We start from the raw sequence: 27,536 nt of genomic DNA, 5'->3' as shown, positions 1-27,536 counted from the left end.
TATAAATATACTTTTAAATTTTTTATTATTGCTTATATGGGTGGACGAGCTCACAGCCCACCTTGTGTTAAGTGGTTACTGGAGCCCATAGACATCTACAACGTAAATGCGCCACCCGCCTTGAGATATCAGTTCTAAGGTCTCAGTATACTTACAACGGCTGCCCCACCCTTCAAACCGAAACGCATTACTGCTTCACGGCAGAAATAGGCGAGGTGGTGGTACCTACCCGCGCGGACTCACAAGAGGTCCTACCACCAGTAATGAATGTTAAATGAATATAGTTAAATGAATAAAAAATTCGAAAATATCTGTATAATATATTTTGAGAACATTGTTGTTAAGTTTTGTTTATGGCATGGAATATCTTCAAGGCGTAATTATAAAAATACTCAAAAAAAACAAGGTTAATGATGACGAGGAATTCGAAGAGCATTAGTGATCAATTTTAAGTTATAAGTTCGAAGCAAAGTTTTAAGTAAAACCGACAATTTGCTTTATGAAATCTGAATGCTTTGTATCAGAGTAAATGTGGGTATTTTCCTGATAATTATATCAAGTCACGCGAACGGTGTTTTAGGCAATGTTAAACAGAAATATAAATAAGTTTCTAGATAGAACATTACGGTAAGGAGTTTCCTTAAAAATATTGTGGTACGCTATCGTCACTCGAGAACTATTTGGCCCCAGCGTAGCCCATCTGTTCTACGAGTAATGTGTCCTGCCCACTGCCACTTCAACCGTGGCGTTCACAATATAATCACAACATATGATGCAATGGATAGGGCTACGCTGGGAGTTTCCCTGGGTGGTCGAATCACTAATGAGGAGATTTGCAGGAGAACTGTGATATAGCCCAAGGACGCAGGGGGCAAATCGTCTTTTGGCGCGCACTGAGGTACCGTAAACTTCGTGCAGTCGGTGTGGTGGAGCTCGATGGGGTTTAGTCGGTAGTCAGTTCTGCGGGGCAAGTGCTTCGTGCGCCTTTTTCAAGGCGTAGTCTCCTGTGAGAAATTGGGGGAGGTGAAGGACCTCAGTCCTTCTCTTCTCCCCTTCTTCCTCACAGGAGGCGCCGGAGTCCCACATAACCTGGTCCGTTACCCCCCCTCGACGGGGTACCGGTAAATGGATTCCCGAGCTTTAAAAAAAAGTGTGGAAAATAATAGTTCTCGAGTGACGACAGCGTACCGCCCACAAGGTGGTCTGTTAAAGATGGATGAAATGGAAGTGCGCTGGATGCAGCAAATGCCGCACCGGTCATTATGACAAAGCCTATAGCCGGTAATGGACCGCTAGCAACTAGTAAAAAAATTATAAGTTGATTTAATTCCAATCCTCATTTTAAATTAAGATTTACATTTTATATTTCATTACGATGTCGGAGGCTTAATATAAATATTCACACAGTCTTTGTGAAGGCCCAGACTAATGGAGTGAGTTTAAATTAATGACGCTAACACTACGATCTTTTTAAGTCACTAATAATAAAACGAAAATCGATATCTATATTGGTACGTCTGTGCGGAAATAGTCATTCGAAAAAAGAAATTCGAATGTAAGGCGTGGGTATGTCATAAAGTTGTCATAAAGTGTCATAAAGCTGTTACAAGTGTTATGCAACATTGTCATTATATTTGGATGCTTTATATAGTTTTCGCATAATGCCATCAATTTGGACTGCAGTGAGATTCATTTTATGCCTAATATTTTGTTTATGTTTAGCTTTTGGGGGTTAGCGTTGCGGCGGACAGCTATCATAGAACACAAGATATTTGACAAATGCCTGAATCTCTCAAATTTTCGAAATAAGTTTGCAAATACAAGCTCGTAACAATAACATTGTCGGCTTACTGAGCATATTACCCGTTTGGTGGAAGATCTTCCCTCTGTCGTTATCTCCGAAAAGGTATTCTATTTAACGCACAGAAAAAAGATGTTATTTCTTAAAATGTTATTGATATTTCCAAAGATCTAAAAGTACTATTAAAAAAAAAGAGAAAACATAAATATAGCTAGAAAAAAATTCTTCAAAACCAGCAAAATATGGATGCAATGGTACTTAACTGTTTTTTTTTTTGTCTTCGCTTATTAATTTAAAGAAATTCGGATGATGTGGTTCTTTGACAAAATAAAATTTGGCTGAACATGGATAGGACTTTTCATTCTGCTCCATTTACTTTAAACTTTCATTGAAATAAAAAAATATTTACATTTAGGGCACACTAGGCTAGAGATATGGTATGATAATACAATAGAAGAATTTTTTAAAAATTCTTTGGAACTGCTGTTAAGAAAAAATCAACTATTATGTGTCAGTATCAGTATGTGTGTGCCCCTCAAATTATTGTTATAACTATACAGTATATTTTAGAGTTCCAATTCTAATGTAGTATTTTAATGTACATACAGCACTATATAGCATAGAGACTACCGCATCTTAAGATATTCGAGTAGTGGTAGTGATAGGTCCCTTCGCCATTTGGAAGTAGAAAGTAGATTCTGATGTTGTTCCGACATGATGTTTATTCATTGAATTAACATCCCGCAAATGCAAGCACAATTTAAGCGCTACGTTCCGGCCATTTCTGTTTGTCAATTAAAATATTTGGAATCACGAAATCAGTTCGGTAGCAGTTTATTTCATTATTCGGAAAACTTCATAAAAGGCAGTTAATTGCAATTTATTATTCATTTTCCGATGCATGTATGCTATGCTTTTTAGCTGTATATTTATATATTTACAAATTTGTTTATTGTACTCAATAATCATATTAACTACTATCGACCCACCCGCCCGCTTCGCTTCGGAAACATTAAATGTTATTATTGAGAGGCGAAGCCCACCATGTTGCGCGCGGTACGACAATAACTGTGGGTGACGCCGTGGGCCGAAGCTAGTCTAAAAAAAGTAGCCCAAGGTACTCCTTATATCATCAGCTACCTATTAGTGAAAGTCTCATCAAAATGGGTCCAGCCGTTCCAGAGATTAGCCGGAACAAACAGACAGACAGACAAAAATTGTAAAAAATGTTATTTTGGTGTATGTACCGTATTGGTTATGTACCGTTGATATGCATGTAGCAAAAAGCGGTTATTTCAATACTACAAACAGACACCCCAATTTTATTTATACGTATAGATTATATGATTAAAAAAATGTATGACTGGTAAATTGATAACGCACAAAGTTTAATGTTAGAAAGATTTCTAATGTCAGAAAGAATCTGATGGTCGATATGCGCTTGGTTCATTTCGGCGAGTTTCGGCGATTTGTGTTGCACCTCACGTCTTCGCAGGAGTTTGAATTGTTTATTCAGTCAGTACTTGTGCAAACATACATTTCATTTTCCAACATGAAATTTGAATATTGAGTTACCTAATGTTTTTTCGTGTAAAACACCGCGTGGCACGTTATGATATTTTATACATGAATTACTAACACTTTATATGGAATTTAATTCTGAAATAAAAATTTATTATTACATATTTTTATTACACACTGCCTCGCCTGAGAAGACGACAGGACACACTCCGGCGAGGTGGGCAACAATCAGCCGGAGCGTTATTGATTTATTTATTTTATTAGGCTCACAATACACATCACAAGCTAAGGGGATATTGGGAGAGAAACCGGCGAACTATACGGGCATTATTATTATTATTATTTTCATCAGTGAAAGCGTTCGTGTTTTCTAGATTTTTTGTAAAAATATAATCTTAAGAAACCATGACAGCTTTATTGAATGATCTCACCCAGTTCCTATACACTACATATAAAATATTTACACAGAATAAACAGCCTGGATGTTGAGAGACACAGATTTATCGTACACAATCACTGATCAGATCCTAGTATTCTATCGAAAGCCCCGGAGAGCAAGCTCGTCTCAACTCAATTATTCATACAAATGCTACTCCCACGAAGAATGACATCAGTACTGCACAAAGCTGTAGAAAAAAAAATTTGGTTCTCTTAAAATATTCTGAGTATAACAATTTTTATTTACAATAGACAACAGATTTAGTTCGTAAAAGATAAATCCATGATTTTTAGTCTTTTTAACATTTTAAATATTACGTAACCTTAATATAGTCATATTATAAATATGTATATCTATCTATCATAGTATCTATTTTGATACCTATTGAAGCCCATATCATGCCCATATCACATCACGCATACCGTGACCCGTCTATAGATTTTAAGGTAGTTAAGGTTAAGTTCAATAGTTAGATAGAAGTAAGGTAGTTAAGTAGTTAGATAGTTAAGGTCTTGTTTTACTTTTATATTGTTGCTTTACTCTTCAAAGCCATGAGTGCATCATAGCAGAAATAGATAAGACGATGGTATCTTTTTTTTGCCTACCCAATCATTGATAACCTAAGGGGCTATTCTAGCTACGTTCGTACCGGTAGGTGAACTCACGGGCTCAACCTGAGAGAATTGCTAACACTAGCCCTAACAAGAATAGTACTTCGCTGAATCTACCACCGGATCGGAATCGCAACCCGCTAACAGGATCCGGCGAGAAATTCAGTAGATTGAGGTACGTATGTATGTTACTGTGGAAGAGCAATTCGGTCGGCAGTGTATTGTGTTCCGACCCGGCAGGCTGGTTCTGACTCAGTGGGGTCGGAAAAAAAATGATAAAAAAAAAAAAAAATTATATTTACAAAATATTAATAACAGTAAAAATATATAATACATAAAATCAATCTAAGTTTTAGAGTATCTAGTCATTATGGTCGAACTTCGATCATTAGGCGAACATTGGTTCATACGAGTATACTAAAAATGTTCCAAGCATAATATACGGTACAACCAACAACAATTTGAAATTCGAAAAGCTTAGTGCAAAACTGATCTGACCTTATATTCTCGCTCTAAATATGTCCAGTGTTTTCAGTCTGGTTAAAACAGGTTAAATTAAAAGGTTTTAAAATGTGTCATTCAACAATGTGTCTGGCCTATTGATTGCCAGTTAATTGAAAGAAGAATCAAAGAGCATCTTATGTGTAACAGCCATTATCCACATAAATTATCTTTGTGGGAAAATTTATCTCAATGTTTTTGTAACATTTTTGACAGCAATTTTGGAACAGTCATTACTGTTTCAATTTTATATTAGTATAGATTATGTTCGGTCAATCATAACAAAACTTACGAACTATATGTATAAGAATGAACTGAAAGCTTTTAACCGTTGGAATTGGAAAAAAAGTTTAATGATTCAAATATTTTCTACATGAGTAATTTACGTAAAATTAATCATTTGATAAATTACTATGCTCGGAAATGAAAATTTACAATTCAATTTCACGGGTTAGTTTCAATATCCTATTATACTCTGACAGTTCCTTTATTTCTTACCATTTCCGTCATTCAGGAGATTATAGTGACCCTACTTAAAATAATGTTACCCTCGGCCTGTATTTCACTGATATCAGAAAATTATAGCTGTAAAACTTTGTTAAATATATACAGGCTTTAGTTTCTTTGCTTCATGAGTGCGTTTCATGTTTTTTCAATTTGAAGATCAAAGTTAATTTTTAAATTGTATTTTACGGTAATATTTTATTAAAATTTATTATGCATAAATATTTAAAAAATATCTTATGCATTAATTTACAGAAAAAACTTTTTTTTATTTTTTGAATTGGAAAGACGCAAAAAAAGGATGTTGATTTTAACAACGATCTCTTCCAGATCAGTTCGATAGAGAAATATTAAAAAAAAGAGAATTTTAATGTAAATTATGCAAGTGTTTTCGATTAGTTAAGAAGAGCTTGTTGCGTTCGTCTTTGTTTAAAATTGTTTTACAAAAATAACTATTTTACTATGAATATCTAATTAGTAAAACTACTTAAGACCGATAACGATAACTTACTTATCTGAAAATCAAAATTAAAAGTGCAGTTTTATTTAAGAATTAGTTTGAAATATTGGAATGCCACTCATGCATTCAAAAGCAGGGGATGAATAAAAAACGATCTGTCGTTACCGAGTGTTTGAATGGAAGGAGACGGCTAAGTTTGCCTCCAACTTACTTCGAGTGCTGTAAGTAAAGCGTCTGTGGAAAACCCGCCTTCGCGAATTACTTCCAAGCGATTTCACGATTTCGAAATGACGAAGAAACTAACATATCGGCTGGAATGTGTTTTCATATTGTGTAGTTTTATTTACGTATCAACAAGTATGTGAGAATTTATCTTAATCTGCTTGGCTATTAAGGAAATATAAGTATGCCGACAACATCTTCAAGCTACCTCTAACGTCATCACCCGTCCAAGTGGTAGCATCGTTATGTTATTCTCTTAAGTAATTATTTCTATTCTTGTAGTGGGAATGTGAGTAGGATTGTGATTTTACATGAGGTGAGACTATTATCCTGTCCCTGTGCAAATTATGGCCCCGGTTCCAAAAAGAGCCACATTCTTTTGAAGAAAACAGTAAAGCTGAATTTTCGCCTAAATTTTTGAATCAAAACTTTTTTTTGTTATTATTTGCGTTTGTTTTTACATTATTATTATATTATATAAAATTATTTTCGACATTTCGAATACTTCACAGTTATCGTAGTCACGGATGACTCATTGAGTTTTATATTATTCTTTTGAACTAATTGAATGCACAAAATTTTAAACATAAAAATTTAATGGCCAACAGCGAACTTCGTATGCCGGCGTAGTGCCATTTAGTAATTAATAATAATTAACTTTACAATAAGTCGTGTTATGAAACAGTATTGAACAATTTATCAGAGCACTGCGGCCGGGCTCTTCAATTTATAATTTAGGGAAGTAATTGAAAAAAATATGTATAGAAAGAAGTTTTTGAGAGACCGTTTGATTTTTAGTGCTGTTTATTGAACTACTTAAGGTCAGCTTAGACATTTATAATTGCGTATAATGAAGACAATTTTAATCTCTGAAATACTCTAGAATAATTTTTTTTTATTGCTTAGATGTGTGGACGAGCTCACAGCCCATCTGGTGTTAAGTGGTTACTGGAGCCCATAGACATCCACAACGTAAATGCGCCACCCTCCTTTGAGATATAGGTTCTAAAGTCTCAAGTATAGTCACAACGGCTGCCCCACCCTTCAAACCGAAACGCATTACTGCTTCACTTATTACTTATTTTGTAGTGGTTTAAGATCCAATTTACCTATTACTCGAAAAGCTAATTGAAACACAATGGATTGTATGCGTTTTGCTAGTCAGCCAAACTGAATACAAATAAGTGAGAATAAGCACCAGAATTATGTCACACTGTTCATTATACAATGACTAATTGAACATTGACAGGCCACACGTTTCATATTCGGTGATGTTCATTGGTATTTTGGATGATTTTATGTTATGACATAATTTTTATATCCCCGAATGTATATTATTTAGACAAATTCTGATAAAACAACTGTTGTACACACACAGTGGACATATGATAATACTGAATAATCAAAGCAGAATGAAACGATTTGCAACACGTCCTTACGGATCCATCAGATCCAGTGACCGTTGCATTAGATGCCTTCAGCTCTAATACTAGGGGCAGGCTTGGGGACCCCGGTGACCGTACTCGTCGAACTCGACAGAGAGGTCGACGTGCAACCTAACCCATGCATCAGCCCGCTGAGTTTCTCGCCGGATCTTCTCAGCGGGTCGCGATTCCGATCCGGTGGTAGATTCATTCGCGAAGCAATTGCTCTTGAGTTGTTGGGTCTCCTTCGGAGGCGCTCGGGCAGTTGTTAGCAAATCCCGCCCCTCTTGGCTGAGCCTTTGCTCGCCCACCTGTCCTGGTGAAACTGGAGGGGCCTTCGGGCCACCAGTAAAGTTTCAATCATAAAAAAAAAAAAAAAAAAAAAAAACGATTTGCATCAAAATTTCTGAACCCTTGTAACGTTCATGGCTAATACGTAAGGCGCCCAGTGCTTTAGTCGTCGTAGTTACTATGTCGAGCCTCAAATACGCTTAATAAATAAATGGTTAGCGGAGTCCATGGGCATCATGACGTGAATGATGCCACCTATCTTGAGACAGGAGTCCGGAATATCGTATCTGTTTCATTCTTTAAAATATAACGTATAGCTTTTTTGCCGTAGGGAGGACCATGCTGGTAGGACGTATCCGTGCTGACTCAATATGCTCTACAACCGGTAGTAGCTACGGCTACTGGTAGACTAGTCCACCTTAAAAAAACCTTCATCCATCCATTATTATTACGATCCTTAGGTGGATTTATATACTAACTGATACCTAAATATTTTTCAGAAGTCATTAATTAATTAGGTGTTACGTTTACGATATTAGTAAATATATTTCATATTTTTAAATCAATGTTCCTTATTATTATTTTTTTTTTCTTAGTTAAGCTGATAGTCTTGAGTGTCTATATCAGCGTTGCCTTAACAAGTAGGTGAGCTCACGGGGCTCAAACCTGACGACGGTGCTAACACTAACCCTAGCAAAAGCAGTGCTTCGCAGAATCTACCACCGGATCGGAAACGCGATCCACTGAGAAGATCCGGCGAGAAACTCAGTGGGCTGTGTCTATGGGTTAATTTACTCGCCGAGCCCTTCGTCGCAAGCGACGGGTTCGACGAGAACGATGACCGGATTCATTATTGAGTCCAGTTATTGTATAGTAGATACTAATTTAAAATAATACGAGTATGTACTTATGCTTGTTAAAACGTACAAATATTCATACGACGCGTGCTCCGACAAAATACGTTACAATTTCAATTTTAAACCTTATAAACGATCGCGCGCGGCGTTCATAATAATCCATTCAAATTGAAAGATCACAAGCGTTGCAAGAGACAAGCGTCGCAGCGTCGATCCCCTCCGAGACGAAAGCGTTGTTTTATGGTCGTCGTGCCGCCAACAAACTTTGGCAACTGCTTTATGATCCTAATTTATAAGTGAGCGCCACGAAGTGTATTTACGACTCTTTCTCAACCCTCCCGCGAGTGGGTTCCGATCGCGCTGGCTACATGTACATTCCGAATTTGAACTCATTCATAATCAATCATCGAACGTGTAATTTCACAAAATTAGAACTTGTTTTTGGACTGCAACCGATGCAACTGCACATAATTAGCCAAATTAACACATTATTTAGTCGCGCAACAGAAAACCGTGAGCAGAAGTTACAAATGGCCGATTCAAATACAATGTTATTGAACTGCGCAAAATACAAATTGTTACTTTCAGAAGAATATAATTAAACTGAGCTAATTTGCAGCTCCCTAGAGAGCTGTGTGTAATAATTCTGAAGCATAAATTAATTTTCAATTTGCCTTTGACGTTTTGCTGAGCCGAGCGGGCATGTCTCCGAGGCAAGGTATTAACCGAACATGACGCCCTGTGCCTATTGCCTGCACTGAATCTCTGCAGCCTGTTTGACTATGTCGTCGAAATTTGTATATACCTATATTATATGATGCATTTAGTCCGAACTGCAAGAATTTTTTATATTATAGAAAATATATTAAAATCTCGTAGCTGCGAGATTTTTTTATGTTATAGAAAATATATATGATGCATTTAGTCCGAACTGCGATAACTTTAAATGTTATAAAAAAAAAACAAATGTTTTTTTTAACTAACACAACATGTTTGGTTTCGCTTAAATTAAATTATTGAATTTTTAAAACCATTTTTAAGTAAACAGTTTTTGTCGTTAACCAAATCTATAATTGTATTCATTTTATTGTAGATATAGTCACAGTGATAGCGTAAATTCGATTGTAACTACAGATAGGGAACAAAACGTATAAAATGAATGAACGAGGTGCTTGTATCGGTGTCGCGTTGCAGAGTTAGTCCAACCACTGTGTAAATCTCAATTATCATACCCTCTCCGAACTTAGTCGTAGTTATGTATTACTTAGTGCACGAATTGAAATAAAAATGTTGCAGAATAACATTGTGCCTCAATTCTCCATATTCACAAGTTGTCCAAAGCATTTATGGCAAAGTAATGTTTTGATTCACTACCAAAATGACATGTAAAACTTCTACTAAATCTACATGGAATTATATTTTTTTGGCACCGTGGAAAGCTGTCAAAATAATGATTTAAAATATTCATTAATAATCAAAGTGAATCAATTTAAATTTAATGCCGTAAACAGAAATTTAAATTACGGACTAGATCAGTTCCCGCTTCGGCTTAAATCGATACATAGATATTTTATATAGAACCTATATGTTAGCGTACTTTATAACACAATGGAACTCGGCTCGTATTTTTCAAGCGATAATTCTAAGCAGTTTGTTCCGTAACGTCGCGGACTTGCCAAGACGTACGCGAAGAATTACAAATCGTAGAAACAATTCGCTACATATATCAAGGAAAATAAATAGGCCACGCTTTTGAGAGGATTCTCTTGTTTTAAATTTAAAACGTGTGTTATGTTTTGTTGAATTACGGGAAGTCGTTGGATGCGGAAGGCGGAGGACCGCATTATGTGGAAGGCATTGGGGAAGGCCTATGTCCAGCAGTGGGCAGATAAAGGCTGCTGATGATGATGATGATTGTGTTTTGTTGGAATTTGTGTAGTTTGAAATTAAACAACAGACAGTCGTAATACGTCCGAAATCCTGTATTTATTACTTCATAGTTCATACATCGGTCTTTCATCAAAGGTGTTCCGACACGAAGGAGGAAGAACGTTTCAATGCTTTTGATTTATGGTCGATGTAATGGGAGCTAGGCTGCATTTTGCTGCATGCGACCGACCGTTTTCCCCATTGAACAAAAATTTAAAGTAATAACAGAGAATAATTCTCATACGAAAACGAATATGTACTGTAATGGTTTATTAGATATATTTTTTTAAAACTTCATGCGTTTTTACTATTCTATATCGACTTTGTGTGTTTAATAAATTACAGTTTCAATTGTCTGGTCATTCGAGTTCACGAAATAACGAATGCATTTATTTATATTTACAGAATTATTACACAAATATTTAGATGGCACCCAGCTTGATAAATGAGATGATATAAACTAAACTCCACCTTATCCCACTAGGTGGGGTCGGCACAGCCAATTTTTCTCTTCCATTCTCTTCTATCAGCCGTCATCTCAACACTCACTCCTCTCTCTCTCTCATATCGTCATTCACACACTCCAATCATGTCTTCTTCGGTCGACCTCTTCCCCCTCTACCTTGCACTACCATTTCCATACATCTTCTAGTCACGTGCATCTTCGCTCTACGCATCACATGTCCATACCACGCTAACCGTCCGCTCCTTAATTTGTTGCTCACCGGGGCCACTTTCACACTTTCTCTCCACACACACACAGTTCCTCCACAGTTGCATGGAAGAAATTGTTCTAAGCCGCCAAACATGACACTTTCAATTGTTATTTATAATATAAATTTAATTATACTCGTTGGTTAGTTAATATTGATGTCTTTTGTAATAATTGCTAATATTGGTTATAATTCGATAAATATACGCAAGTTTTCTTGTAATTGTTTTCGTAAGCATATGGTCCACCTGATGGAAAGTAGTGACTATTGTTTATTTACATCAGCAATGCCACAAGCTATTTTATTTATGCAAAATATATTATTTGTAGGTTTCACTAGAAATATATGAGATAAATGTGTTCTTAGGAACTAAGCCGAAAGTGTCTAAACGCGCATTGTCTTCGCAATGCGTCATTGGTAAATTGAAAACTCGATTTATGGTGGAGCCATCAGTTGAGCTTACGCAGCCGCCTGGAGACTGACAGTTTCAGTTCCTCGTGATACATCGGTCCGTATTAAAATATGTATTTAATGAAAATCATATAAAATCTTTAAAGTTTTAACAGCTTCAACTGTGTGTCATTTTGTATTTCTATACTAATATTATAAAGAGGAAAGATTTGTTTGTTTGTTTGTATTGAATAGGCTCCGAAACTACTGAACCGATTTGAAAAATTCTTTCAGTGTTTGGAAGCTACGCTATCCCCGAGTGACATAGGCTTATATTATAGTCTTTTTTGAAAAAAATTAGGCATCCTTACTATAACTTATTCCTAAAAATCCTTACTAAAAAAATTACCTAACATATTCTTTACATCGCGTGCCCTGCGAAAATTATTGATAATAAAATAAAATAATGTACTACGACTTTGTAGAATACATTATTATTTCCAAAAAGTGTCGCGACAGCATATGTCTAACTATTATAGTTATGCCGCAATAAGTGTACTTTTATTTAAAAAAAAAACAACGCAAAATATCGTTGAAATTTTTGTAAAAGAACCGAGCGGAGCTGGAACGGGACGCTAGTCTTTAATAAAACGATTGTACTAGAAAATCATCATTCAACATATCTGATATTCTGTCATCCAACTGTGCTATTAATAAGTCGTAAACAGTCAAAACTGAGCTGTAAATTTCCGTTCGAAAATAAAAAAAAATGTATAAAAGCCTTTTACTCTTTTATACCTGTGTCCGCGTATACGTTTTATTGCTTGTTGTAAAATATATTCATGAAAACTGCAATGGACAGTGTGTCTATGCACCGGGAATGATCCGTTAGCGACGCTGCGTAATGTAAAGCGAAATGCTACGTTATTCAACTTAATAGCCATTATTTTGGTTCGTTAGTGGAATATCGCTGACGAACGTGGACCGGCCGCGTATTCCGACATCGGGCGTGCGGTGTATCGGTCAATTAGCACATACTCTAACTCTTACTAACCCTGTACGCTTATAAAATTTAAATAGTGATTCACAATAAAATATATTTTTTTCCTAATATTGATTAGATAACCCCGGGAGAAGAGCTGGTGGGTACCAGGTCGCAAGTGCTTACCGGAACCACATAGACGCATTGCGAATAATTCTCTTATCCTTTATGAATATTAGGTAGAAGTCACAACTTAAATAGCTTCACGAACTCCCTTCGCGGTAGAAATATATAGGACGAGATACCAACGCCAAAGTCAAGAACAGTCTTTACTGCCAACACTCAATGAGTTAGACAGAATGTTAGAGTTATTATTTATTAAGTATTTAATCAACAAATCAAATACTACATAAATATAGTTTTGTTTGTTAAACTGAGCAGCGCTGTAATCATATACAATATAATCAAGTCTTGTACAACTCTATCTCAAATAAAGTACGCACTAGTCGCATCACTATTAAGGTATCAAATAAATGAATGATACAATTTTATATTCATAATTGTAAACTAGTGAGCCTTTTCTCTCGAAGTTTTATCCGGCTTGCGTCGATGGTGGTAAGAAAGACTTGTATACCTTTTTTTGAACACGATTTGGTCCTGATTCGATTCTTAACCATATTGTTAGTGGTACGACCTTGAAAAATGCTGTTGAATTGCAATTAGATTAAGATAATTATCCACCCTTCAAAATATAAGGCACAGTTTGCCACTGTAATAAATAAACATTTCGTATCAACTAACTTGAGTAGGGTTACTGTTGCCAAGAGACAACTAATTTGATATATTGATAGACAAATTGCAATGTAAAATGTATACCAGTGACTACAATAACAATGCTATAACAGTATATTATGACACTTTGACAAATGTCCATATTATGTTTACATAACCCAATCAATATTGTCGGACATCCAATGCGGCTATCGATAAAATTTCGCATTCGACACCATTGTGTATAGTTCTGACAAATGTAAAACAGTGTGACCGCATTTATCACGTTGCTGTAACTAAATGTCCTCTGCTTAAGAATTATTCCTAGTTTAGGATTTATGTTTTGACAGTCTTTCTGTGAAAATCTTTATTCACACCATAGTAACTTGCATCGTTGCCAACTAAAATTGTCATACTTGGCGACGAAAATCAAGTCATGTTTTTTTCTTTTTACTGACTTTTAGACTGCTTATTTTTCATGTCGACACAGTATGATTTGTCTTTAAGAATAATCGCATATATTTTACTAGAACCTCTAATGTAAGATTTGAAAAAGAAAAAAAAAACGATTGGCTCATTACACGAAATCTGGCTTCAGAGGAAGCTCAGAAGTCAAGGTGCCGTAATGGGAATGATTAATATGGCTCATTTGCGGTACGCGGCTACACAGACGGCTACGGACTACGTAGCTTCGTAGCCGCTACGGAGCGCCGCTACGTGCTCTCTCTGCGTACATCGTTTACGCTTCCGCACTGAGAATTTATTAGTTTCCACCCCATTCCTACCTTTTATCTCCATTATGTATTAAATGCAATACTACAATGTTCCTGTACGCATTTTAGTCTAATGTAAATTAATTGTTAACGGTTACGAATATTCGTTCATTAAACGTCAATAACAAAATGTTGCCTAAAGGCACTCAGATGGAAAATGTTTCAAAGTTAGTCCCTCAAATTGAGAGTTATAGGTGTTATTCGTTCGTAAATATTATTAACAAACCTGTAGTAATTATGGTTAGAGTACCAGTAATTCAAAATCAATAGAGACTTCTTAAATATCTCAAGGCCTTAATCTTCCTTTTGAGCTTTGGTAAGGAGAACTGTGACATAGCTTGCCTAAATAAGCTAAATAAAGAAATGGATTGTAGTAGGACCTCTTGTGAGTCTGCATGGGTAGGTACCACCACCCTGCTTATTTCTGCAGTGAAGCAGTAATGCGTTTCTGTTTGAAGGGTGGGGCAGCCGTTGTAACTACATTGAGACGTTAGAACTCATATCTCAAGGTGGGTGGCGCATTTACCTTGTAGATGTCTATGTGCTCCAGTAGCCACTTAACACCAGGTGCGCTGTGAGCTCGTCTACACATCTAATAAATACCGGACAGGAACGAAGTTCCTTATTATAAAAATATCAATTTTAAATTCTATTCGAGGTATAAAGAGGTAAGAGGTATGTCGGGTATACATTTTTTATTATGATTTTTTTATTGATAAAAAGAAACTACTTTACAAAATTATAAACTTTATTTTTATCACAATGATTTAAAAAAAAACCTAATAAAAATATGTTATTTTTTGTACATTATTACAAAGTTAAGTCGTACACTGAGTGCATTACTAATAAAAATCTTACGTTACGGACGCTTTTTCCCTGTAGGGTACCCCACCGCATCGTCCGATAAAGAACTTCGTTCCAAAAATTAAAATATTGGACGTATTTAAATATGTTGAAAATATAATTCACCCATCCGTAGGATAGGGGAAACCAATAAGTAGGTATTGGTCCTGTAATTGGTTTCTAATGCCGCGTAAACCCTCCAAACGTGTTCGGAGACTGGACGGAGAGATAAAGTGCACGAATGCTTTGTGCCCGATTTCGCTATCGTTATTTTTGTAACTGCTTTTTTTTTGTTTCTCTGGTGAATTTTAGCGAATTACTTTACAAAGCGCATCTTCTGACAAACTTTGTTTTATTTTCCGTTGCTGAGTAAAAGATTACGGAAACAAAATCTACATATTTTTTTCCGATTCAATTATGGAATTTATCAATTGTTTCATCTTATGAATCGATCCCATCACCATCATCATCCCAAGAAAAATATACATATGTGATTGCATGTAGGTATGTAATTACATTTTTTTTGGCCTTTATTGGAAGACAAACTCGCGGTCTGCTTAATGCCAAAATCGCCAGTACCCACGGTTCCAATCATTTAGGTCCCAATTTTAACAATTACAGTTAGAAAGTTACCTCTCTATAAAATTAAGATGATTTTATGTTCTACATTAGACTAGAGGCATTCTCATAGTGGTCCCTATGAGTTTTTCATTTCGAAGTTGCTCTAGTAGTTTGCAAATTTAAATAATTTAAATTTTTCAATAAACACGTATCAATTCTCAAGAGAATTTAAGCATATATTCGTTACTCTCCCTTCTTATTGTATTTAGATTACCGTAAATCCTACATGAGCACTCGCTCCGAAAACTCCGTGTAATGTTTGCGTCGAAATCAGGGACTTTACTCCGACAAATAACTTTGGAAAGATACTAAACACTACGCAATTCAAAAACAAAACATATAAAACATTGAACGGTTTTGACACGTTTTGAAACGTGATTTGAATATTATTATATTTTACTGCCTTAAATAATAGTGTTAAAGTTTAAGATTTCAAAGTGTATTTGACACACTAATAATAAAACACTCCTCGACATGTATCTTGTAGGATACAGTCGGTCGTTTGGGACAGCCTGCCAATCCAGCCGTACCGTAGATGTGTTCCAACCATCGTCAGCTTGCTTCCCGTCTGCATCATCCAAGGCGGGTTGTTGAGTGACCGGGAGTTTAGTTTATTTAGCTCCATTAAAACCTGTCTTTTGCTTCCAATATGAAAATTCTGACTCTTATATGCTTAAATCTTTATCTGACCGGGCATCGATCAGAAGGCGACTTCGTCATCAGTTGACCATTAAATTAGTAGTATTCTCGCGCTATTTTACTATCGATCTCCACGTAAGTCTTTCGTTCTAAAGGTAGGTGCATCTCAAAAAAAAATTGTAAATCGTAAAGCTTAGCACCTACTAAACTACCTACAAAACTTAGCACTTACTATATAAAAATATATATACCGTCTTTCGTATTTTGCAACATGTTTATTTTAATTTTATTTTATATAATATTCTTTATTTATGTTAAAATCAAAATTTTGCCATACTTGATTGAGCTGATCGTCTTTTTATTACTGTAACCTTCTCAACTTTAGAATATTTAGTAGCTACTCTTGTGTCATGAGTTTCTGCGGGTAAATTGTAAAAAATATAGATTACATGTGTAAGGTCACCGATAAGGGAAAAATCTTTTACCGAGCGGATGACATTATTTGGTAGATCGACGATCCAAACGTTATTGTTCGGACCTTGTCTATATGGAAACATATCTTCAAAAATGTCGCTAACGAAATTTAAGCATCTGTCAATTACCTTCTGTTTTATTAGAGCACTAGCTTTTGCCCGCGACTCCGTCCGCGTGGAATAGCTACTTTGGCATAACGCAAAATTTTACTCCCACTTCATTTTCGTAGAAAGTGAAAATCTATATATTAATACGTGAAGTAAAAACTTTGTATCCCTTTTTTGCGAAAATTGCGCGGACGGAGGAGTATGAAATTTTCAACACTTATAGAGAATATAGAGAAGAAGTGCACAATGCTATTTTTTTTTTAAATTATGCATAAAAGATACATTAAATTAATAAAGAAAACATTACACACACTACCATTTATTTGACACACACACACACATATACTCTTTGTTTATTTTCAAACTGTTGTTATTGCTTAAAGTCTGTAGTCAAATTGAAAATAGGTTAGTATTGTTTATCTTTAATATTACGAGTGTTTGTCTATAGTGTAGTCTTGGTGAAATCTGTAACAATAGGACCATAATAATGTTGAAACTTATAATTTCAATTAATTATAGTCGAATTTCGACTACTGCGGGACCACTAGTATTTTTGAATTATATGATGTCAAGGAGCTATTTAAACCCCTATTTTAAAACATTCTTTATTGGTGCTTCACATGTATTGGTCTTACCGTGATGTTATATAGCCTATAGCCTTCCTCAATAAATGGGCTATCTAACACTGAAATATTTTTTCCAGCAGTTCCTGAGATTAGCGCGTTCAAACAAACAAACTCTTCAGCTTTATAATATTAGTATAGATTACTGCACATGCTCGAAAACTAAACATTTTCTTAATATATGAACAGTCTTGAAGCCTCGGTAATCATGTCGGGATTTTTCGGAAAGCAATGCTCCTGTCTCACTCGAATCCTACTAAATTTATTACCCTCGTTGACGCCAGCCGGTTCTACAACTATCGGATCTTGTACTTTCATACACGTCCACTGAATAGATGAGTTGCATTTGTAATGATGACAATAACTCAAAGTCGTAAAATATATGCTTTTTTTATTGCTTAGATGGATGGACGAGCTCAAAGCTCACCTGGTGTTAAGTGGTTACTGGAGCCCATGGACATCTACAACGTAAATGCGCCACCCACCTTGAGATATAAGTTCTAAAGATCTCAGTATAGTTACAACGGCTGCCCCACCCTTCAAATCGAAACGCATTACTGCTTCACGGCAGAAATAGGCAGGGCGGTGGTATCTACCCGGGCGGACTCACAAGAGGTTCTACCACCAGTTACTTTAAAATTACTTCATTTTTTAAATCATATTTAAGATTTATGATTAGCGTGGATCATTAGACGAGCTCGTAGCCCATCTGGAGCCTAAAACGTGCGTAACGCTACTAAAATCGGTGTGTGACCATAAAGTCTCAAATGCTTTAGAATAAGGTTACACTTTGAACTAGAATTCATAAAATAGGCAGAACTTTTTTGTACCCCGTACGTCGTTATTCACCTTTGCTACATTTATTATATTGATTCCATTTTAATATTCTTCATAAAATCTCAATGAAGAATATTTTTATATTTGATGTCTGAATGATACCGAATTATATTAATTTCACCCTTTTTTTTCAACCTGTGACCACCCAATGCTTAGTGTAGGTATACTCGTGTATTAATTTCATTAATAAATAACAATACATTAAACATATACCTATAGATTTGTTGAATAGTTAAAAGTACTCAATTGAATTGATAAATCCGGCAACTAATTAATTTTTTTAACAAGCAGTTTTTTTTTTTATTGCTTAGGTGGGTGAACGGTCTCACAGCCCACCTGGTGTTAAGTGGTTACTGGAGCCCATAGACATCTACAACGTAAATGCGCCACCCACCTTGAGATATCAGTTGTAAGATCTCAGTATAGTTACAACGGCTGCCTTACCCTTCAGACCCTATATTCATTGTATTCAATCCATTCCTATAAAATGTTGCATAGTAGCAAACGCTCTGAGCGATAAAGCCGTCCGCTGTTTCTAGTATCTGCATTATTAGGTATTATATTTTATCGGTTGTGGTGTTTTAGCGAGTGAAATTTCGTTCTATTCTTCTTTATTCATTACTTAACTACGTACCCACATAAATTGTCTTAACAAATCTTCTGCGTAGCACCACATAAGTAAATTAATTTGTAATTTAAGAGGTGGTGACCTGTAAAACATGCCCCAACGATTCACAATCAAAACAGCTGCAGTTTGTAATTGTTTTTTGGTTGTGGTGAGGAAATTTTATTATTCACTAGCTGACCCGGCAGACTTCGTAGTGCCTAAATCTATAAATAAAAGACATCAACTTTTGTATAAAATAAACAAAAGGAATCCCTACGACAGGGGACACATCAAAGGAAAAACAAAATTGTTATTTTTATTTAATTCCGAGCATTTTTTAAACCTTCTCTGGACTTCTACAAATAATTCAAGATCAAAATTAGCCAAATCGGTCTAGCCATTCTAGAGTTTTAGCGAGACTAACGAACAGCAATTCATTTTTATATATACATAGATAGATAGATTAAGGGTATTTCTGATATATACAAAGTTAAAAGGATTTGTTTTAACTAGTACGATGTGTGTGTGGGGTGTGAAACAGCAGAACGGCGGTATCGACGACCTGAGGTACCTCCGCGACAAATTGGAATTGTGAAACCGATTCCATGAATATATTTCATTTGAGGTGACGTGATCAATATACAGTACTTTTTAATCATCATGTGCTTTACTTTTTTTTTATCGTCTATCAAAAACAAGTTGAAATAAATTTTCATAATTAATCTAAAGTAATTTGACATGTCATCTTCAAATTTAAACACACGAATAACAATTTTGCTTACGACAGTGAATTTTTTTAAATCAATCAGTCTTCAAAAAGATATGAGATACAGAATTAGAGATCTTTAGCTTAAATAATTTATTAAATTAAAACAAAAACAACTTAGAGTTTATATTAAAACTGATCGTAATTTTCTATGTTAAAACCAAAGAAGACTTCATAAGGATAGTTCAAAAACATTTACATTCACATTTCTTACGGTGCAATTCCGTTGTGTAAACAAACTTCTAACATTGGACGTTTGCTGCACGTTTGCATTGTTTCAAAGGCTTATTTTTCTTGTAGGATACCGTACGCCGACAAGATCACCCCGGAGCCAATCTTGCACAACAATGCGGGCAGGGACACAAAGCCAGACTCGATCAGAAACAGTTATAATAGCCAATTCAAAGTTGGCATCTACGGTTGGAGGAAGAAATGCCTGTATATACTTGTCATTGCGCTTATGTTTATGATGATCATTAATCTAGCTCTCACGCTTTGGGTTCTCAAAGTTTTGGATTTTAATTCGGTGAGTCAATTTTTTTGTTTTGCATTCGACAATCTGATAAAATTTATAAATAAAATAAATACCTTTTAATTTTTAGGAAGGAATGGGTCAGCTCAGAATAGTTCCTGGAGGATTGCAGCTACTCGGGCAAGCATTAGTACTCGATTCTCTATTTACATCAAGTATCAAATCTCGGAGAGGTCAACCGATTTCCATCGAATCTACCAGAAACTTCTCAGTGTCAACTCGAGATGCACAGGGATTACTGCAAAGTAGATTATTCTTAGGTAACTAAAAAAAACTTTTAGTGGATATAAAACATGGATAGTACAAAAATGTGTTGTCTTATGCTTCGATCAATTTCTATAAAACTTTTTGAGAGTTTATTTTCGCTACATCACCCAAGATGGGAGAGTTGAAGTTTTTTGTTTCCACCCTATCGCCAGGTGTTTTGGAATCGCCCGCGGTTTGTTGACGTGAATTTGATGGATACATATGAGAATATGCTCCTATTTTATATTTGAACTACAACACTTGTTGTACACACTTATACACACTAGTATACACTACATATTGTTTTACCATAAAATTGTAAATTTATGTTTCTGTGATTGAGTGTGATTAAAGATGTTTATTGGACAATGAATTTAAAAATTAAATTACAATATATTTATTGCACATGTACTCTCTATATCCTAGTATATAAAGGTTGTAGCTTGTCATCGTGGCCTAAAGGATAAGGCGTCCGATGCATTCGTATCTAGCGATGCAACGGTGTTCGCAGGCGGGTGCCAATTTTTTTAATGAAATACGTTCTTAACAAATGTTCACGATTGACTTCCACGGTGAAGGAATTAATTACATCGTGTAATAAAAATCAAACCCGCAAAAATATAATTTGCGTAATTACTGGTGGTACGATCTCTTGTGAGTCCGCACGGGGTAGGTACCACTACCCTGCCTATTTCTGCCGTGAAGCAGCAATGCGTTTCGGTTTGAAGGGCGGGGCAGCCGTTGTAACTATACTGAGATCTTAGAACTCATATCTCAAGGTGGGTGACATTTACATTGTAGATGTCTATGGGCTCCAGTAACCACTTAACATCAGGTGGGCTGTGAGCTCGTCTACCCATGTAAGCAATAAATAAATAATATATGTATAAAATAATATAATATATAATAGAATTTGTCTGCACTTATAGAAAAAATTTACAAATTCCTTAGGTCATGACCGTTTAGAACTCAACGTTGGTCGCTTTGAAGTGAGAGATTCAAGAGGAGCGTTGCTACTGGGAGCCGGTCAAGATTCCGTCACCATAGGAGCGGATACACTAACGGTTTCCAGTTCAGCTGGAGTGACACTGAATACCGCAGTCCAGACTTCACTTGTAAAGGCACCCCCAGCGAAACCATTAGTGTAAGTTTTATTAGTTTTTTTTTGTTTAAATAATCCATATTGCATAAATAAGTAATTCTGAGTAAAGGAAAATGAAAAAAAACGATATCTTTTAAGTTCAGGTTATACCAAAAGATAATTCGCGCGATGGTTTAGTGCACATACGACTCATGGTTCACTAATTGTTATTCACCGGAAACAAAGTCAAACTATTTTTTTACGTACAATTTTACCACTGTGTCGAAAAGCACTACATAGAATCAGCAAGTACTATATAGAGAACACTCTGATTATTATATGAAAATTTTTCCATCAAAATAGAATCCACAGATACTTCTCTTTGTTCATTTCTTTGAACTACACTTACTTTTATTTAGGCTGGAGTCTCCTACAAGATCATTAGAAATGCATGCAGCCCAAAACATAGCTTTGGAGTCAAGAGCTGGCGACATAAGTGCGAGCTGCCTCACAACCTTCAGACTGAGATCCATAGCCGGATCGGTAAGAAACAGAACCATCAAAAAAGTAGATTTTTTTCAAAATATTACTACTACCTCTTTATCTGAGCACGTACATATATTACAACTATACAATATATTTTAAAGCCTTTATCTATTTCATCTATTTCAGATACGTTTAGACGCACCTAGTATTTACATGCCGAAATTGAAATCGGCTCTACCATTGCCACCATCAGCACAGCACCCGCACGATCCCCATCACCAGAACATTTATCAGTTGTGTGCATGTGCAAACGGGAAACTATTCCTAGCACCACCGCATGGGATCTGCGCGGCCAGGGAGGAGAGCCTCATCTGTCGATGATAATCTTTTCTAGTGTAGATATCGGTGTATTGTTTATATTCTGTGTGCGAAAGCTTGAATTTTGCATAAATGTAAAGAACGTAATGACCATTTAGAATTTTATAGCTTTTATTTTTTCGAATTTGGTCGAAAATGAAAAATGTTAATTTTGTCCTTTAAATTTTTATATATATTTATAATTAAGTTGTTTGTTATTTCATTTCATTATATAATTAAATTTTATAATAAATTTTAAATATGTTATCTAAGTATTTTAGCTAAATTGGGAATATAATTTCGAAATTGTGTTAAATACAATTCATAAAAAATAAATGATATTACGGAGCTTTTAAAATGATTAGGCATGTTTTTACTTAAATTGTATAGCAGTGAAACTACAACGACTTTATAAACGTACCAAAATTAATATTTTAGTAAAAAACATTACATAGCCTAGTGCCTTCTGGATAAATAAATATTTCATCGAGATAGTATTATAATACTCTTTGAACGTTTTCGCGGGTAGTAGAGATAATTTCAAAACACTTATACGATCTAAGTGGTCTAATTTAAAATTCTGACCAATAACATGTTGTATGTTCAAAACGTTACCGAGTTTTCATGGTTGAAGCATTTTAATAATAATATTATGATTACTTGAACTTTGTTTTCATAGAATATCGTTATACAGATGCGTGGTAAATAATTAAATAAGTATTTACTTCGGTTACATGATACTAAAATCAAATGACTGTGGTAGATTAAATTATAAATTAACATTATTTGAGTGTCGGAATGTACCTCAAGCAAAAATTTAATAAATATAGTAGGTACATAAAACGTCAATTATTTAAGCAATAAAAAGTTACTATCCAAGACAAAAGATAGTCGGGATGTCATTGAGCTTCTATTGAATGACAATGAACTTCCAATGATTTTCAATGAATTCGACTGACATCCCGACATTGAGCTTCATCTTTGATACCAGGCTTATGGAAACATCTTTCTAAGTCAAACCAACCGGGTATCTAGGGACACGAGAGAAGGTGCCCTCTAGGCAGGTTCCAGATAGACCGCCTACCGCTAAGCCCGGTGGTGGTGGCACGAACGCTGGTTCTACGTTCCGTGGGGGTAAGGTGATGTACTGATACACTTCACATGGAACGCGCCACATTGCTCCCCACTAGCTTAGTTGAAATCTATCTCATCAGAGACTCGAACACCAGTTGTTCAGCACCAGGATGTTTTAGACGGTACAACTCAAACCGCAAGTGTACCAAAAAAAGAATATGCATTTTTTTTGTTTTAATTACATCAGTTTATTTATTCAGATAAATGTAACCTTGACAACCCTGGATTGACGCCACGCACTATTCAATTTGTAATCGCTTTAATTAGGTGCAATATAAAATATATACAAAAACCAGTAACAGTTTTTAGGTTATAAATATAAATATACCCTACGTTTTTATAACATACGTTTAAAACATTAAGTAGGCTTCCTTCGTTCTCCCCAAAAACAAAGTAACAAATGTTAAGGCATGCGTGTTCGTGTAGTTTCATGTTCTCTGAGCCTCTAGGATCTTAACAGGCTAACCTGTTGTTAGGGATCAGTGTATTTTATTAAACTACTGTAGCTACACCATATACGGACTTGTGTATAAAATTAACCCTTAGAAAATTGATGTATAGCTATTGTGTTACAATTTAATGTAAATTATAGTAAGCATTTGTTGATGTTGTTGTAAATATAATTAATAGTAAAATAAGTTTCAAACGATGCGGTATCTTTCTTTTTCCTCCTTTTCCTAAAGAATAACTAAACTGCTAGTTTTATAAATAAGAATTAAAGATATAATAAATGACTCTCATCCAAAAGACCGTTGAAGCATCATCATCACTAATCGTTTTATTTTATGACGTCGGAATATCTCATTGCAACCGTATTTTGTTACATTCCTTGGTATTAATACGACGAATGAAATTATATAGAACAAAGCTATAGCCGAATTATACATACACTATAACACATAGCTGGCCCGGCAAACCTTGTTTTGCCATATAAATTATTTCTAGGAAAGATAAATAACCTAAATACCGACTGCAACGTCATTTGCCGGGATGATTTGTGAATGTAAACCATCCAGGGTGCCACCCAAACGCATACAAAAAAAAATCATTCAAATCGGTCCAGCCGTTTAGGAATTCAGTGACAAACATACGCACAGAAGAAATATATATACATATAAAGATGTAATATACTTTTGTAATGCAATTTTGATTAATAAAAGCATAGTCGTTCTATTTAACTAATTATCCCTCCATGTTTTCTTCAAATCATACTGGCTTAAAGCTATAGGAATTTACATTACGCTTAAAACATTCGGCAGTTCATAATTGAGTCAGACGGGAATAAGTATTCTACTAGATATAAAACGAACGAAGAATAAGTTGAGAAGTTTCATCATTTAATTTTGGTTTGAAGGCGCTTTCCACGGTTGGAGCTTCAAGTGGATGCCAGTGCACTTTTAATTATAGATATTAAAATTAGAAACGTTTGATAATATAGAATCTTAACGCCGTCGAAATTTTATCTCAATATACGAGTGAATCTTTTTCAGCTTTATTTATATGGATACCTTTAATTTAACTGTATAATATTTTATGCTCTAACATGCTTATGGTGTGATAATTTGTAAACGTTTATAAAAGTGGTACTTTAAAACTGTTATAATAATAATAATAAGCCTTTATTGCTGTTAAAAAATTTACAATACTTATATCTAAATATTATATATATATATTTTAATGCTAGGAAACAGCTTGTCTCTCGACATAGGCCTCCTCTAATGTTTTCCACAAGGTCCTGTCCTTTGACTTTCGCAGCCACTCTCCGCCAGCTATTCTTTTGAAATCATCTTCCCATCTTTGATTTTTTGGGTAAAACTGGGTTAAAACTGTTATAAATACTGTTAAATTTGAAGCGTCTTAAATGATCCAATTTCAATAAAAACGCGAGATTAATTTGTAAAAGTACTTTTAATTATGTCTATAGCTGACGATAGAAGAAGAAAATATTATAATAATACTTTAAATGACATAAAAACAGCTGAGCAAAGGTAGTACGTTTTATTTGAATATTTTTTTATCATCTATAAAGGTGCTCTTCTTGTATTATATTTATTACAGTTCATAGTTTTAGTGATCTTTTGTTTAACATTTACATTGCATTTTTTTTTGTATTACTTAGATGTGTGGACTAGCTCACAGCCCACGTGGTGTTAAGTGGTTACTGAAGCCCATAGACATCTACAGCGTAAATGCGCCACCCACCTTGAGATATAAGTTCTAAGGTCTCAAGTATAGTTACAATGGCTGCCGCACCCTTCAAACCATAACGCATTATTGATGCGTTACGCGGTAGGCAGCGGCTTGGCTCTGCCCCTGGCATTGCTGAAGTCCATGGGCAACGGTAACCACTCACCATCAGGTGGGCTGTATGCTCGTCTGCCTACAAGGGCAATAAAAAAAAAAAAACAAGGCAGAAATAGGCAGGGTGGTGGTACCTACCCGCGCGGACTCACAAGAGGTCCTACCTCCAGTAATTCTGTATATTCACACCTGTATATTCATATACAGAATATATATTTACCAAATTTACACATAAAATATAATACAATTTTGTTCGAACAAAATACATTGTAATTACGTGATGCGAATAAGAATGGTGATTAATGCAGACTAATAACCACACAAGTCAATAGCGTATTTATTGTGAGCCGCAACGAGTCTGTACTATACAGTCGCTGCTAAACTTTAATTAAAGATTCATGATAAATTGTCGTAGGAAGCTGCATTCTGCGCGGCGTTGCGCACGTGAATAACGCCCGGTTCGCGAACACTTAAATAACTTAAGCCAGTAACCTAACGATAAATTCATGAGCCTCCATCTTCTTTTGTTTCGAGCCACGCTCTTTAAGCAACGCTAATTGGCAGGAAGACCCGTTAACACAATCTAAAATGTTTCTCTTTATCGAAGCACGCGTTAAATCAATCTAAATTTGTAATAACAACGGTTTAAAGCAATAATGTTATAAGTTGAATAATTTACATGTTAACTATTTATCCTTTTTAGTTTGGGAAATGAAAATAAAGTAACATTTCGCTTTATTAAGACAATATAATCTGAACCATTTATATCACGGTATAAAGCTGACAGATTTTCACCAAGAGTTAAGGCCAGAGGAAGCTCGTAAGAATAGTTCCGGTTACTAATCAGAAAATGCGGGTACGCGACCCTAACTTCATCAAGCTTGCGCCAGATGTTCTCCGTTGTCCATCTATTGAGCTTTCTTCCCTTGAGTTCCATCATGAATACCTTACCGTCCCATTTTCTCTAGTGAATCAGTCTCGCATACCGCGTACAGCGAGATTGTCGTTTTCCCAACACTAATGGGACTTTAACATAATGTGTCACGTTGTTGACTCCATGGACTCCAAGTATCGATTGATATCAGATTATTCCTAAAATTAACTTAAATGAGAACAGTAAAAAATTAAGTAAAACCTTGATAAAAGTAAAACCAGTAAAAACTTGATTTTCTTCATAATTCCTTACAAGGTGTTAGCTTAAGTATTTAATTCCTGTATTCGTCCCTATTGTAATATCACACTCGTGACTCGACATTTATGAGGCATTCATTTTGTTTACACATGAATGCCTTTTGAATGAATTTAAAGCATTAAGAAAGTGGTGTCTAACAAACAGCTGTTACAAGTTTTTGGAACGAAGTTCCTTATGGGACGCTGCGAAGGGGTACCCTAACCGGGAAAAACGTCCGTAACGTAAGATTTTTATTAGTAATGCACACAGTGTACGACTTAACTTTGTAATAACGTACAAATTAGTAATGCACACAGTGTACGACTTAACTTTGTAATAACGTACAAAAAATAACATATTTTTTTAATTACCTGTTTAAATCATAATTATCAACAAATACACGTCTAGTTTAATTTAGTTTGATATACATACAACATTGAAGTTGGAGCGCCGCATTCTCTTGCATATTAAGAAATAATATTAGTCTCTCGGCTCCATCTACATCTAATTTAATTTCGGAGT

The 27,536-nt window shown here is 35.2% G+C and overlaps 1 protein-coding gene across 1 annotated transcript in view; it reads left to right on the top strand.

Moving 5' to 3' along the window:
- The window catches only part of LOC101737066 (delta-sarcoglycan), a 30,831-nt gene extending 6,640 nt beyond the window's left edge, over positions 1 to 24,191 (top strand). Inside the window, exons 2-6 of the mRNA XM_012691741.4 lie at positions 20,007 to 20,232; positions 20,309 to 20,498; positions 21,436 to 21,628; positions 21,985 to 22,108; positions 22,238 to 24,191. Coding sequence (XP_012547195.2) covers positions 20,007 to 20,232; positions 20,309 to 20,498; positions 21,436 to 21,628; positions 21,985 to 22,108; positions 22,238 to 22,432 — 928 coding nt within the window. The 3' untranslated portion in view covers positions 22,433 to 24,191. The remainder of the gene's footprint in view (positions 1 to 20,006; positions 20,233 to 20,308; positions 20,499 to 21,435; positions 21,629 to 21,984; positions 22,109 to 22,237) is intronic.
- The last annotated feature ends 3,345 nt before the right edge of the window (positions 24,192 to 27,536 follow it).

The sequence above is a fragment of the Bombyx mori genome, chromosome 13, assembly GCF_030269925.1.
Source record: "Bombyx mori chromosome 13, ASM3026992v2".
Lineage (NCBI taxonomy): Eukaryota > Metazoa > Arthropoda > Insecta > Lepidoptera > Bombycidae > Bombyx > Bombyx mori.
Note: the sequence above shows the minus strand (reverse complement) of the source record. Positions and strands in the feature narration are given on the sequence as shown.